The 16,968-nt window shown below is 36.1% G+C and overlaps 1 protein-coding gene across 1 annotated transcript in view; it reads left to right on the top strand.

Moving 5' to 3' along the window:
• LOC116287138 (myotubularin-related protein 9) overlaps window positions 1-16,968 on the top strand; it is a gene marked incomplete at its 5' end in the record, with an annotated part of 73,641 nt that overhangs the window by 11,253 nt on the left and 45,420 nt on the right. Inside the window, 7 exon segments of the mRNA XM_089025413.1 lie at window positions 3,290-3,418; window positions 6,787-6,943; window positions 7,226-7,330; window positions 9,547-9,672; window positions 13,315-13,417; window positions 13,486-13,624; window positions 14,827-14,911. Of these exon segments, the coding sequence (XP_088881539.1) occupies window positions 3,290-3,418; window positions 6,787-6,943; window positions 7,226-7,330; window positions 9,547-9,672; window positions 13,315-13,417; window positions 13,486-13,624; window positions 14,827-14,911 (844 nt within the window).

The raw sequence follows: 16,968 nt of genomic DNA, 5'->3' as shown, positions 1-16,968 counted from the left end.
TGTGGTTCGGGGGTAATTTTTTTCAATTTATCGTCAGAAGCAATAAACATGTGCTCTGTTTTAGCTGAATTTAAGCTAAGTTTGTTAGCTTTCAACCAGTTATGAATATTGGAAATATCAGCGTTCACCTCGTCAAATAGAGTCTTTTGTGATGTGCCACAAGTGGTGAGACTTGTGTCATCAGCATACATTCTAGCATTTGAAAATTTGACACTATTTGGCAGATCGTTTATGTAAATAATAAATAATAATGGCCCAAGGATTGAGCCTTGAGGGATGCCGCAATCGAGTGTTCTAGAGCTAGATAAGGTATGGTTTATGTAGCATCTCTGACTACGATCTGTGAGGTAAGATTTGAACCACTTTATCGACTCTTCTGCAATCCCATAATAGTATAATTTGTGGAGAAGTATAGAGTGATTTACTGTGTCAAAAGCTTTTTTAAAATCTAGGAAAGTGACACAGTTCAATTTACCTTCATCCATATTGGTAAGCCACTCCGTTGTGGCTTCTAGGAGTGCAGTAGTAGTTGAATGAAGCGGTCTAAATCCCGACTGCTTTTGAGAAAGTAAATTATTTGAGTTTAGATACTCATATAACTGGTTAAAAACTATTCTCTCGAAAATCTTAGCAATAGTACAGACAGACAGACAGACAGACAGACAGACAGACAGACAGACAGACAGACAGACAGACAGACAGACAGACAGACAGACAGACAGACAGACAGACAGACAGACAGACAGACAGACAGACAGACAGACAGACAGACAGACAGACCGACCGACCGACCGACCGACCGACCGACCGACCGACCGACCGACAGACAGACAGACAGACAGACAGACAGACAGACAGACAGACAGACAGACAGACAGAGACAGACAGACAGAGAGAGAGAGAGAGAGAGAGAGATGTCTTTTATTTAATCTCGGGAAATTTCATCAATGTACAAATTGGTTTTCATGAAAACCGAGTTCATAGGTAATATATATAAAAAATTAATAATAACGTTAAGAATATATAGACAGATTTATGAAATAAATTCTCATCTACCCCCCAAAAATATTATAGTAATTAAAGTGTTAAGGACCAACAGACGAAAGATTCCTCTTAAAAGATTTTAAATTATTGGACAGTCTGACACTTTGGGGGTAACGAGTTCCACACTTTTGCACCGTCATAAGAGAGAGCTCTTTTTAAAAACTCAGTGCTGGCTTTCGGTAACTTTAAGCACTTCTCTCTACCACGAAAATCGTAGGTATTTTCTTGAAAATAAAAGAGTTCCCTTACAGATTTTGGTGCAAGTGCATTTAAAGTCTTAAACATCATTATTGCTTTATGCTCCTTTCTTCTTCTTTGTGAGCTTTTCCAGCCTAAAGAAGTTAAAATATCACTAGATCTGACATCGTAGCTGCTTTTTGTTATTATTCTTGCAGCTCTATTTTGCATTTTTTGCAATCTTTCAGCAGACGTTACTGGTAAATTATCCCATACCACGTCACAATAGTCAAACCAAGGTAAAACGAGAGCCTCATATATGGTAATAGCTGTCTCCAAGGGGATGTAATCGCGGACTCGTCTTATGCCACTCAATCCAGAGGATATTTTTTTACAAATGTAATCAATATGAGCAACCCAAGACACCCGTTCGTCAATCACAACACCCAGAGTTTTTGCTGTAGAGACTCTAGTAATTGGTTTGCTATTTAAATATATGTGTGGTTCGGAGGTAATTTTTTTCAATTTATCGTCAGAAGCAATAAACATGTGCTCTGTTTTAGCTGAATTTAAGCTAAGTTTGTTAGCTTTCAACCAGTTATGAATATTGGAAATATCAGCGTTCACCTCGTCAAATAGAGTCTTTTGTGATGTGCCACAAGTGGTGAGACTTGTGTCATCAGCATACATTCTAGCATTTGAAAATTTGACACTATTTGGCAGATCGTTTATGTAAATAATAAATAATAATGGCCCAAGGATTGAGCCTTGAGGGATGCCGCAATCGAGTGTTCTAGAGCTAGATAAGGTATGGTTTATGTAGCATCTCTGACTACGATCTGTGAGGTAAGATTTGAACCACTTTATCGACTCTTCTGCAATCCCATAATAGTATAATTTGTGGAGAAGTATAGAGTGATTTATTGTGTCAAAAGCTTTTTTAAAATCTAGGAAAGTGACACAGTTCAGACGGACGGACGGATAATATACCCGTGAAATAGGTAGCTAGCTAACTAATTACTAACTTTGTGCTATTGGTTGCCTAAGTCTAATTAGTCAAAGAAATAGGCGAGCCGTGACGGGTGAACTAGTGCACGTGTGTATTTTTAAATATTTTAAAGCACGCTTGCAGAAACTGAAACAATATTTTATTGTACATGCTTTTCCTTCGTATAATTTGACATGTTCGCATTTTCGAATTCGTATCTGTTAAACAACAAGTGGAGCTTGATTCATGTCTTATGACTTGATATTCAGCTGATGACTGTATAATCTTCAAATTGTCTAGTATTAAAGTCATTGCTTTTTCGTTCTTAAAGCTAAATTACAAACGACGATAGTTTTTCTTCATTAATTGTCCACACTGCGGGCAGAAGCAAAAGTGGCGTTCTACGAAGCTCAAACAAGTAGGGCTAATACGGTTCAAGCGAAATGGTTTTTGGACTGGCCAAAGCCAATACGCAGAAGACACCTGGAGTACTGGAACACAACATGCACATTGGAGTAATTTGTGCCTTTCTCGCCATTTCCAAGGAACAAGTAAGAAGATTTTATGGAAGATCTTGGCGAATTCATATTTAACTTGCTTTTTAAATTATCTAATCAATAACGATTTAGATGTTCTACAAATTTTAATAATAAAAAATATAAAGATAAAAATGGTAGAAAACACGTTCATTTGCGTACTGGGTCTTTTTTAGCTATAGTTGTTTGAGTCTTGATTTGTTTTAGTTTATAAATGCGTATTGTCTTGATCTTTAGCGTGATAAAACAAATAAAAATGGTAGATAACACGTTTATTAGCGTACTGGGTTTTTTGTGTCATGATTTACTGCAGAATTAAATGTGCTTCTTGTGTCTTGATTCTTAGCTCAATTCAATAAACTTGTTAGAAAAAACGATCATTTGCGTAATGAGTTGTTACTCTAGTAAACGCCCGTGCCCTTGTCATGCCTCACTGAATTCCTATGTGTTGTCTAATTAAGCGCTAACTATCTCCTATTTAATCCTAACTATTTCACGGGTATATTATTTGCACTTTATTGATAATTTACTCTTTTTTATCTAGACATGTCCAAGTTATCCATCAAGTGTAATTGTTCCAGCAACTGTAACTGATGAAGATATCAAGGCTTCAGCACAATTTAGACAGGGTGGCCGATTCCCAGTTCTCAGCTATTTTCACAAACCAACAGGGGTAATGTACTATATATAGGATATTAAGGGGGTCTTACCTATTTACCAGACTCCATTGCTGTGGAAGGATTTAGTTGTCCAAAAATGGTTTCTTAATTGTTGACATCATACATAAAACCAAATAGACCTTTTTAGCTTCGTATGCAAATTGCCCTTTTAAAATCACATGACATTCTCTTGAGAATTGTTCGTTTATGAAGAAAGAATCGATCAATCACGCGGGGTAATTTTGAGCCTACAATACGAGTTTATAAGTAAGAGTTAATTGCCCTATTTCATTATGACGTCATATCAAAACAAACTATTGTTTTAACGCTAGCGATCATGGTCGCTGGAGGGGATGGAATGACGACAACACATCTTAAATCACAATGAAATCTGATTTATGAACTGGTGAAGGCAAGAACAACTAAATATTACGCTAAATATCTCGAAAGAAAAGAATTAAACTTAAATTTAGCCTAAATTTCTATCATTTGGCCGATGTAAACAAACCGTGACGTCATTGTGAAATAGGGCAATTACCGAGAACGGAGGCAATAAGCCATATACATCCCGAGGGCCTCCGGCCCGAGGGATGTATAGGCTTATTGCCTCCGTTCTCGGTAATTAAGTATTTAATCATATCCTTTTTGTAATCACTACCAAATCCTGCAATCTGATTGGTTCAAAGGAGTGCGATTAATTCCCAAATCGCATCCTTAGGAGCTCTAAATCGCATCCTAAAAAAAAAAATTTTAACAATAGAATAAAACAAAGTCAAACAAAAAAAAAATTTTTTAAATAGATTTTTTTTTTTTTTTTTTCGCATTTAGTTCTTCTACTACATTAAATTAGCTATTTTGCACTCTTTATTGTGTTTTTTCTTGTGTATGATTACAAAAAGGACATGATTAAGTGGTAATTGAACTTCGTGTCGTGTAATTTTGGTCTGAAATCAAATTTGCAATTACAAATCGCACTCCCGCTAGGCGGTCGTGCGATTTCGTAATGGCGCGTTTGATTTCAGACCAAATTGCACTCCACTCAGCTCAATTACCATCATTTATTTATCAATATTGAGAAGGTTTTCTATCAAATGTTGCTCATTATAAATGCGAGGTCAATATATAGTTATTAACCGGGTTAATAGAGAGTTTTAGATTTACGTTCACGGCAAACGTGAAACGTCAGTCGGCCAGTGAAAAATTCTTTTAAATTACTGAAAAAGAATCGCAACAAATTTTGACACGGGAAAACGTGTCAAATGTGCTGTGCACATTGGACACTTTGAATAGAGTACAAGACTATTTGGGATTTAGTCATTGTAAGACAGAAGAAAGTCCGTGGATTCGGTTTGAATATTTTTTACGGTCAAATTGAACCAGCATAAACGAGTCTTGTTCGCAAACCCCAAAGCAAGCCTCCGTCTCTTGGTGGCTCCATCGGCTCAAAAACACCACACAAAACATTATTGAACAGAAGATTCTCCATCTACAGAAAAAGTTTGGTCTCGAAAATTTACCTCAGAATACCCTGCGAGCAGAGTCTCCTTTACCTTCCCCCGAGTGAGAGAAAGGAAAGAAGACTCTTGAGAGTCTTGTTCGCAAACCCCAAAGGCAAGCCTCCGTCTCTCTGAGAACCAGTGTTATGGTGGCTCCATCGGCTCAAAAACACCACACAAAACATTATTGAACAGAAGATTCTCCATCTACAGAAAAAGTTTGGTCTCGAAAATTTACCTCAGAATACCCTGCGAGCAGAGTCTCCTTTACCTTTCCCCCAGTGAGAGAAAGGAAAGAACACTCTTTCCTTTCTCTCACTCGGGGGAAGGTAAAGGAGACTTTGCTCGCAGGGTAACCTCAGAATGGAAATAGTACGAAAAACGTATCTCTTTCCCTACACTTCTGCCCAAACAATATGGCGTCGGAAACCGTGAAAGGAACTATAAATAAACTAGTGACAGTTGATCATAGCTAGGAACAGTTGATCATAGGTTGGGACGGTTGATCATAGCTAGGAACAAGTAATCATAGCAAGGGAAAAGTGAGGTATAAGTGTGGAATACTTCTATGGGAGACTATACGTATGAGCGACTATATGACATTCTACCATGAAGTACATCCCTTCCAAGGAAAACAAACACTCGATCGATCGATAACAGTCAATAAAATACACAAACTGGACGACAAACTCGATGGAGATTCAATGTTTTGGCTGGTTTCAGGTGGTTTCAAGATGGTTTCAAGATGGTTTTAGGTCGTTTCAGGTCGTTTCAGGTCGTTTCAGGTCGTTTCAGTTGGTTTTAGGTCGTTCCTTGTTTTAGTAAATACCAATAGTACTATTTTAGATCAATGACGCAGTAGAAATTCCTTGCCCGCCCCCATTCAAGCTTACGGCATGAAATACGTTTTTGTCATGAAAATATTCGACTAGAAATAAATATGTTTTGCTAATCAAACCTAATATCATTTTTCTTGCTAATAAAATAATATAAAACTCGTGCGAGTACTATTTTACATCAATGACGCAGTATAAATTCCTGGCCTGTCCATTTACAATCTTTTGTTTACGTAACTAATTCGAGTTGTATCAAAAAACAAAAATCGCACTTAAAGTTTCTAATTTAGCTCCAGTTTCTAATTATCTGCTTAGAACTACCAAATTAAGTTTAAAGTAAGTTGGATTAAGGCACTCTTACCACGAAAACCACATATGTTTAACCTCTTTCACCTCCTCCGTGTCCCGATCTTACAGATCTCAACATGCATTTTCACCTCGTGTTTCACCAATGTCAATCATGACGAGGTCCACCAATGGCATTCGTAACACTAAATTCCGATCATACCTAACTCAACAAAAACAAATGTACTGTGCCCATAGGCACAGCACAAAAAGTCCTAGTAGTAGAAAAACAAAAGAATATTTGCGCTTGGTGAGAGGGTTTGTGAAAGGTAAAGTAAAATACAGGAAAAATATGAAAACGTGGTCACGTTTGCCGTTTGCGGGGAGAAAAAAAAGTCAATCTAAAACTCTCTAATAACTATATATTGACCTCGCATTTATAATGAGGGTTATAACAAAAATAAAGCCTTGTGAATAACAGAGAAAACCGTGTCAATTGAGAAATAATGGTAGCCTTCTCCCAATCAAAACTTCTACGAGAATCGCTTGAAGAATTGTTTTTTTGTTTGTTTGTTTGTTTGTTTTTCTTTTTGGCTCGAAAATATAAACAACTTGTTACGAACCTACTCAGCCTGATTTCTCATCAGTTACCAAATATATAAGTGGGTTATAAACGTATATGTTTAGCACCTGCTCCAATGATCCTTTTTCATGACTAACTGTGTTTTGACGAATCATGTCAAATTCTATCGAATTTACTTGTAGGTGGCTGTTCTTCGTTCTGGTCAACCTGTGTTAGGGCTGGGGAACAGAAGGTGTAAAGATGATGAAAAACTGATAAATGCTGCTCTAAAAGAGAAGAAAAAAGGAATAATTGTTGACACAAGAAGCCAGGCAGCGACAATCAATAGCAGAAGTAAAGGTAATTTATTTAGAAATTTCTTTCTTGAAAAAGTATAGATTTATGACTTAAGACACAAAATTTTACAGCGCAAGGTGCAAAAGTATGACCAGTGACAATGTATTCGCATACTTTTATGCAAGGCTTTTGTTCATTAAACTGACGCATTTGGATGCGAAGCTGTCAGTTTTAGCAAATAAGGCTTGTAAAAGCTTGCTTGGCAGCTTATTTGCACTTTGCACTGTAATGGACAGATCTAAGTGATACATTTTAGGATTGATTGTTTTTGTTGCCAAATTAAAGGTGGTGGAATTGAGCCTGAATCAAATTACCCACAGTGGAAAAGAGTCAACCACAACATTGAGAAATATTCAGCTCTAAACGACAGCATTGCAAAACTTGTTGAAGGTAAACTTGATATAAAATTGTAGACATAACTTGTATTTTCATATTTTATTCAACGAATAAAAAGCTTCATAGATATTGAAATTTGATCATAAAACATTGCATCATTAACTTTTTAAAATTGTACACGTTTTTGGAATGGCTTCTCAAACAAATTTATTAAAAATTTAATTACCACCTCGTGGTTTTAGGCCCGATACAACACCATCTGCGAGTTTATTAAAGTGTATATCAAGGGGAAAAAATTATTTTCCAAAATACTTATATTTGAACAGTGTAGTAGTATAGTTGCAGTATTTTTGTATGTGGACTTCTATTTTCAGAGATACAAACATTTAGATATCAATATGTAAATGAAATGACGTAAATTCAAGACTGGGTTACATCAGCAGTACTTTCCACGAAATCATTTTTGTATAACAAATTAGTCCTGAATTTACGTCATCTCATTTGCATATTTATATTTCAGATGTTTATATCTCCTAAAAGGAAAATTCCCCTACAAAAAATACTGCAACCATACTACTACACTATTCATATATAAGTGATTTTGAAAGAAAAATTTTTTTAATGATATACACTTTAACTGTTTCAAAAACTTAGGTATAATTCAAAAACCTTTGTTTGAATTAGAGCGACCATATACGTCGGGAGCATGGACTTTTGCACTTTGATAGATGTTTGTACATCAATGTCATGCGCAATGAAGTTTGTACGTCACTGCCATGTGTAGTGAGTTCAAAAAAGGCTGCCGCAACTGAAGTAAGCATGCCTAACTCAAGACATAAATTTTAATAACAATAATGTAATAATAATAATAAGTTTGTAAATCATTAAAAAAAAAAAAATAATAATAAAAGAATATTTACATTATGTACTTTGTGAAAATTTAAAGAGAAAAAGTTACTATTTACAAAAAACTAGAAAAAAACAAAATGAAAAACAAGCATTATAAAAAAGTCTAAAATTATCTAATATCGGCAAGGTTAGTATTAATGCTAAAGTCCAATAGAAAGTCACTTTCGTTGTTCTTATAAAAAGGAGTGCGGGAGCCTCTAATGCATGTAATTACAGCTTTCAAAATCTCAAACGACAACTTTGTTCTAATATATGTTATTGTGTCAGAATAGCTTTGTCCAGTTTTGTTCGCCAGTTTATCCGCTAGAGTTTTTAGGAAAATTTGGCTTTCCTTGCCCATACCACCATTGGTCCCAAAGATAAGCGGTGTAAATGAACCCATTTCCACTTCCAGAACTCTCTGTTGATATTTTCTTTTCTTTTCTTTTCTTGCTCTTGTTCGTTGAATATTGATGAAGTGGTTTTCTTCTGGTTGCACTTGGAGTTGACATGCGACACTCGTACGTCAAAAAATGCTGTCACTCCTCGTTGCCAGAATGCCCCCGCTTTGATATCCAGGCGTGCATCTTCGCTTGTAGTCGTGGATTTTAGGTTAAACCGTTCTCCATTCAGTGGAATCAGCCGAGGCTCGGCTTGGACGTTATGGCAGACTTTGCTCAAGAGAGTGGTTAAAAAGTCGCGAACATTGTCATGTCTTTGGGCAATGAAGCCTCCTTTCTTGCAGGATAACGCGTGATTGACGTCGAAAGACGAGCCACATAATAATAATAATAACAACAACAACAACAACAACAACAACAACAATAGCTTTGTTTAACCTACAAAAATGGATCAGCTAGTACCTTGGTAAAAGCTGGTATTAACCCATGTGTAGCAATAGAAATAAAAATATTCTCTACTATAAACTCTATAAAGTTAGCTATAAGAAGTTAAATATAAGATATAACTCTAAGTCACTTATGTTTAAATAAAGTCTAAACTGTTAAGAAGCGAAAAAACGAGAAAAAAAAAACTAAAAAAATATAATATAATATATGTATATATATATAATTCAGATACGAGGTAAAAAATTCTACTAAAACCTAAGTCAACGAGCAACGATGTGATTTGACATCTAAATCCCTAAAGTACACATACAACTCAGTCTTAAACTTCGGCAAAGAGGTTAAAACTCTAATAGACTTAGGAAAGCTATTCCAATCTGCTACATGCATGTTACGCTTTGGATTGTCTAATTATATTTTAGAAAAAAGAAGATTGTTGGAACCTTATTTCAAGATTGTATCAGATACTGTTCTAAATCGCAAAAAGAATCACATTACTTTTATTTTCCTCATATTCTAAAAAAAACATACTACTAGGTGCGTTGGATCACCATCTAAGCATGAATTCTTGGTTGTCTAAACTTGAGTCAAGTGGATGGCTAGATCACGTACAAGCTGTTCTGAGCAGTGCCCACTTTGTTGCTACATGCGTGGATAAGCAAGGTACGTAAAAAGTTTGTGTTTTTTGTCTCGACTGACTTGAGCAGTCGAACTTAATTATATGAGTAAAGTTCGACGTTTAGTCTTGGCCTTTACATCGAACTTTACATGAACCGAAGTTAAACGCATTTGGGATCGACTCATGATTAAGTTCGACTAAGGCTCAGGTCAAACGTCGAACTTATTTATGTCGATCTTAAAGCAAATAAAACCAAAAAAAATTATGTTTAATGTTGATGCTGGTCAGCGGTTACACCATCTAATTATATGGCAAGGTAATATCACGCTCTATGGTTGGTCGATTTGCTTTCCATAACTTACGGTACGGACCGAAAAATGAAATGGTTCACCGAGTGTACTTACGATCTTTTAAAACGTTCAAATATTCGTTACAAAAAATAAGAGCAATAAACATCCCGAAGGCTCAACCGAGAAATTTCCCATCCATAACGAACGCGTGATTGCGCTTGTAAAAAAAAGATATCAAAAATGGATATCGTTTTGAAAACATTGTGGAAATTTTGATCCTGCGGAAACCGGTCAAATGAAATATGGTAAATTGTCACTCTAAACCCAATAACTCTCTTTGTTTTTCAAAACAGACAATTCCAAATACATTTTCGAAAATTATCTTTATTAGAATGTAAACCATAAATCCGTGAAAGAGCTATCTAACAAAATTGTACAAATTAGTTCAAAATCTTGTAGGTCTACTTTCTACTGAGCTTACTAAGTTGCTCAAATTTGTGCAATTTCATACAAAGTTTTTCATCGATATATTGCAAAAAATGTAAGCTTTTGTGGCAAAATGTAAAGAATACCGTGAAAAATTTGAGGTAGCATGTATAGGGGCCCATTGATCCTCCACTGTTACCTCAAAGTAGTTTCGTTTCTAAAATTTTAGAACAAAAAACTTGTTCTCTTCTGCACTTAAAAAATGAACACATTTAGTTCACATTCAAGTTCGAACCACTGTTTTTACTAAGCAGAAAAATCGCCTATTTCTTTATTTTTTGGTATTATTTCTTACCTTTGCACACATTTTTAGATTGTTAGGGACAAGAACAAGCAAATAAGTACCTGCAAAAAGCTGGATATAGGTTGTACTGAAATTGCCAGCCGCCTAAGTTAACCCTATCTTATTATCCACCATGAAGTTTTTTCTTGCTCATTACTCACCATCCAAATTTAGGAGCACTTTGTACAAATTCATTATCTTCTTGCGTAGTAAAACTCTTGCATTTAGGCCCCGTCCACACGTATCCGGAAATTTTTGTATCCGCAAATTTTTTTGGCGGATACGGGTTGCGTCCACACATGTCCGCAAATTTTTGTGTCCGTATCCGCAAATTTTACGAAAACGGATACGTGTGGACGGTGAAAACGATCCGAATACTCTGCGTGTGGACGCGAACATTTTCTTATCCGCAAAAAATAATTTGCGGATACAAAAAATTCCGGATACGTGTGGACGGGGTCTGTAGAAGGGCACAAATGTAAAAACTGGACCCAAATGTAATAAGGATCACAAATGTAATAAACGTTGGTCACAAATGTAATAAGGATCACAAATGTAATGAACTTTTGTCACAAATGTAATAAAGGTCGCAAATGTACATGTCCAAAAACCCAAAAGAAATCTTATGTATCAGTCCAAGTAAAAAAATATAATCAAATAGAGTACAAACACTATAAGTGTGTAGAATAAATACCACTACATTCTGCTAAATTATGCTATTCCTATTGTTTTCTATTGTTTAATTTGCATAACTTACTACTAAATAGTGCAAAGTGTTGCACACTTTTAGTGTTTATGTACTGTTTAATAAACGAGCAGGAGTGTTTTATCGGGTATAAAACACGAGGCGTAGCCGAGTGGTCTTAGACCCGATAAAACACGATCTGCGAGTTTATTAAACGGCTTAAAAAACTCCTGATGTATGTTCTCATACTGTACCGAATTCTTTACGAAATGAACCAAGTTTGATAGAGAAAATCCAAGTTAAAGTTTATGCAAATGAAGACGAATCTATATCAGATATAAAACCTCCTTCATGGTCATGATTTCTATTGCGTTTCCTTCATGAATTATTAATGAGTTTTTTAAACTCTATATAATAGAGTGCAAGCAATATATCCCTGGAATGCAATACTCTATATAATAGAGTGCAAGTAATATATCCACGGAATGCAATACTCTATATAATAGAGTACAAGTAATATATCCACGGAATGTAATTTACTAAATAGTACAAAATAGTGCTAATTAAACAATAGAAAACAATATAATTTGAATAGAATTGTACTATTTAGTAAAACTAATTTTTCACGGACATACTGTTCCACTCTAATAAAATAATAAAATAAAAAACTTTCAGATGACTTTAATTAATACTCACATGATCCGAAAGTGGCTTGCATTATCGAAAATAAATTGATCATAAATAACTTAAAATCATGCTAATTCTATTCATAAAGTTACGCTGTTATTGATAATAAAATGGAATTAATGTCGAATAATGTACTTCTATTTCATTTTTCGCTTTTCATTTTCATTTTCATGTTTTTGTGTTTTCTTTCATTTGATGTCTCAATGGTTGTCGATCATTAGTTCAGTTTAGGGACGATCACAAGTTATCACTATTTTTTCAAAAGATTTTTTTCCAAACAACTGCAACACAAAACCATGGCTTAATGCCAGTAGTCTGAAAATAATTTTCCCTTAAAACATCACATTCCGCATTATTCATTCATTCGTTTGTTCGATCGTTCGTTTGTTTGTTAAAATTCGGCCTCTAAATGTCAACTGCCGAAGTATTAAAGAGTTTGGTACTGAAGAACTGTTTCAGTTGCAAACTTGATGGAAGCAAGGGCGGATCTAAGGTGGTGTGCTGTAAGTGCGGACACCTCCCTGAAATGAGCTAACGGTTTTCGTGTAAGCTTATAAGAAAAAAGTCAGTCAATTATGTCACAAAATCAATTGACAAGCATGAAAAACATGAAAACGATATGCTGATGTTGTAAACTCTATTTTATACCTATTTATCTGATTGCCTAATGTAAAAGTTGATCGAGTTCAATAAAGCTTGTTTTAGGTTTAATGTTGTGAATCGTTTTAAAAATTAAATGAATTTGGAAATTGTAGAAACAATATCTGAGGAAAAAAAATGTGGAAAATTTGCATGCACGGTGTACAGTTGTACAATGGATTTTGAGTTTACAACAATTAAAAGCACAATTAGTTTTGGCCTTGAGACTGATACAAAAAACTTTTTTATTACATTTGTGACCAAAGTTCATTACGTTTGTGACCTTTATTACATTTATGACCAAAGTTTATTACATTTGTGACCCATATTACATTTGGGTCCAGTTTTTACATTTGTGCCTTCTACAGGGTCTTATACGCCAAAAGTGCCCAAAAAAATCAGAATAATTGGAATGCAGCGAAAAGGTTTGCACAAACAGGATTTGATTGTGTACAAGTAGCAGTTTTCAGTCTGTGAAGAATTTCAGAAATGGGGAAGTCATACTGAGGTAAAGTAGCATTTGTTGTTTGCAAATCCCCCCCCCCTTCCCCTTCCCCTGGAAGTCTCAACAACAAGTCTGGATATGTCAAAAGTTCAATGTATCTGTTATTTCCAGGTGTTCCAGTCCTTGTCCATGGAGATGCTGGATATGATGCCACACTTCAAGTGACATCATTAGTTCAAGTTATTTTAGAACCAAACTGCCGAACTGTTAAAGGGTATGGTAGCATTTGATCATGATTTTATTATTTGATAGTTTCAATTCTGATTATTGACAAATCAATAGCTTTCAGGGTTTGATAGACAGAGAATGGTTACGTGCAGGCTATCCTTTTGCAACAAGGTGCATCAAAGTTGGTGTATCACCTATTAGATACAAAGGACAAGGACCTTGTTTTTTATTGTTTTTGGAGTGTGTATGGCAGGTACGTACTAAGTACTTATTGACTGCGCTCGATCCGTACGGCATCACCTCAAGTCAAATATTTTCCCGTACTGCCCGACCTAACTCAGTCAATAATCATTTTATCATATGACCCTCACGAAAAGAAAAATAATAAGATAAAAGAAAGAAAGAAATAGTAAATAAAAGCTAAACAAAGAGAAAGCGCGCGGATTTGAGCAGGGGCGTACGGATTCGTACGGCCCTGCTCGCTCAAAGCCGTACGGTCCTGCTCACGCCATTTTCCCGAAGGTTTTTCTAAAGGCCAATTTAGACGGCGCAACTTTTGCCTACAACTTGTACGCGCGAGAGTTTTAGGACGTGTTGTAGCCGTTATCTAGACGCGCACAACTTTCAACTTACGACACAAAAAAAGTTGCACATAATTTGCTCGGTTGGTTGTTTAGGAGACTGGGGACGACAACAAACGAGATGGCGGACAGAAAGCGTAGTACAGAGAACCAAATTATTTCAAAGAAAGAAACTGGAACCTCCAATTTGACCTAGCTAGAACTATAGCACGGGAATTTATGAGCAAAATAGCAACATCACATGTCTAAACATGAAAACTATAAGCATTCAAGTCACAAAATAGCACGATTAATGGATTTTACTCACTGCATTGCTGCACGGCTCTATGATCTTTGTTGAAATAAGACGAGTGCTTACAGTTGAATAAAACTTCCTCTTTTGCCCATCCGCTAACCAACCTTTCGATTTCAACGCTTAAAAATTTCTTTTCTTCGTCTTTGCATTGTTTTGTTTTCCTCGTTTTCGTAACATTTGGAAGTGCCATTTCTGGTTCCGGTTCCATATCGTCCAAAATCGTCACCCTCTCCCTTTCAGTCTTGCTTTTTTTCGTTAAAATTGCTCACAACTTTGAGGAAAATCTCAAAGTTGTGCAGCTTTTTTCATGTTGCATGCGACAGTTGTGAGCAGGTTGTACGGTTAATTTAGACGGAGCAATTCGAGTTGTAGCTATGTCGTCAGCGTACGCGCGTACAAGTTGTAGGCAAAAGTTGTGCCGTCTAGATTGGCCTTAAGAGCGCGCGCCCAGGCAGATACGGGTCATATGATAATAAGCATTTTCTTATATGTTGATGTTTATTTTCACATTAGAGTTATTATAAAAAGTCTCTTTATACAGACAGTCTTAACACATATCTGTTTTGTGGTTTATTACAGATCTATCAGCAGTTCCCTTGTTCATTTCAATTCAATGACAAGTTTTTACAATTTTTATACCAGCATTCGTATTACTCTCAGTTTGGTAAGTTTGAATTGATTAGAGGAATTAAACATTATCATTTCCCTTTTTAACTCGTGGATACGCGAAGCGTAGAAACGAGTTATAGTGAGGGGCCTCACTCACTCACTCACTCACTCACTCACTCACTCACTCACTCACTCACTCACTCACTCACTCACTCACTCACTCACTCACTCACTCACTCACTCACTCACTCACTCACTCACTCACTCACTCACTCACTCACTCACTCACTCACTCACTCACTCACTCACGCACTCACTAAGATGTTAGCAAATCGATAATTAAACGTTTATCGATCGTCTTACGACACTTGATTAAGAAGTTTTACACGACACTAACAAGCGCAAAGCTCTTATTCAGTTTATACTACTTTCGTTATTTATATGACGAAATGAACTCCAGATGTTTCATGTGGGATATTTCTAGCACTGTGGACCCACTGTGCATATGCGCAAACTCGCACTTAGTTTTATCTTCAGATTATCTATATCAAAATAATCCAGGAAAGATTCAAGTTGAAATAAAATAATTATACGATAAACGCCTAAACTAAAATTCCAATGAGTCAAAACTTTCTTTGCTGATGTGTTAAAGTAAACAGAAACGCTTATGTACAATCGTCAACACATTTAGATTTTTTCATAAGATTTTCATTAGATTTCAAAACGAGAGTCATGGAGTCTTGAAGAAAGTCCGCGGGCTAGTTTTTTCATCCAAATAAGCCGTTCTGAATAAAAAGTAGATTGATTGTCGGACATCACAAACAGCCGAAGCAATGTTCTTTTATGTTAACTGCGAAGGTACGAATCTAATAATAATAATAAGCAATTATTGGATGAGGTTGAGCATGATATCGTAAATTATCAAGACCGAGTCTGTGTTATCTGCCGAAAGTAGTATAGGGAATGGGGGTTCCAGCGCAATCTCAACACGGGGTAAGACCCGCGTCAAAAATCCACCTACGGACGACCCCCACTCCAAGTGTGGTTGAGGGCAACAGCGCAAATATGTTAGTCTATATATGGAGTGCGAAGATTGTAAAGAGTTTGCTTATGATTTCTGTGTAAAGTGCTTGAAACCCAAGTTTGTACCTACTAAGCCAAATAAGTATATTTGTTGTGGTAAGAAAATGCAAATAGAAGACGACACGTCAGCGCAGTGTTACGAATGTGGTAAGAATATTCGTAATGCCGTACCAAATGCTACCAGAGAGCAGTATTACGCCAATGGAGGTCGTAAGAAAACGCCATATAAGAGAATAAAATACTTCAGGGACTGGATGAGTCATATCCAAGGTTTACATCCGGTATATTTAAACAACGAAGTAAGGAAGAAAATCATAGACCATTTAGAAGAGCCAACCCCACAAAGCCTACGGAAAACGCTGAAAAAATTAAAACTAGGGAAATATTACAAAGCTATTCCCTATCTTTTGTCTGAAATTACCGGTAAGTCTATTCCCGAGGTTTCTGATATGAGCAGAGCCGAGTGGATGTTTTGTCGGCTGAATAAGGATATTCCTTATTACCCTGACGTAATCTACGAAATATTTTACGAAATTGACCCCAACCACCCCCTGTTAGGATGGATTCCGAGAAGATAGTGAATCTTATGGCATAAGATGAGCGAATAGCATAAATCTTATGCCATAAGATGAGCGAATAGCATAAATCTTATGCCATAAGATGAGTAATTAGCATAAATCTTATGGCATAAGATTACGCGTAATTTCCAGACTGACGTTCAATATGTAAATAGAATCCTGTCACGCTTTTTTCAAAGCAGATGTTTACTGAGCAAGCTTTCTTTGAAGCTCTTCTTTCGCTTCTTGGTAAATCTTTTTGCGAGATTCCTCGGAAAGATCTTTTACGACTGTTTTTTTATTCCTTATGTCCGTCTTTAATTTCTCGTATTTGTCTTCTTCGGCTAAGATAAGCGAGAATTCTACGTCGTCTATCTTTCTGTCACGCAAAGCCTTTGAGACAAGATCGGTAATAGTATTTACTGTAGCCCTAGATAGAGCTATTGTCGTGTCATGCTTGGATATTTTCGTG

Source organism: Actinia tenebrosa, unplaced genomic scaffold (genome assembly GCF_029948245.1).
Source record: "Actinia tenebrosa isolate PJP-AT-01 unplaced genomic scaffold, QUT_ActTen_1.0 utg179__unscaffolded, whole genome shotgun sequence".
Classification (NCBI taxonomy): domain Eukaryota; kingdom Metazoa; phylum Cnidaria; class Anthozoa; order Actiniaria; family Actiniidae; genus Actinia; species Actinia tenebrosa.
This window is presented reverse-complemented; position numbering and strand designations above follow the sequence as displayed.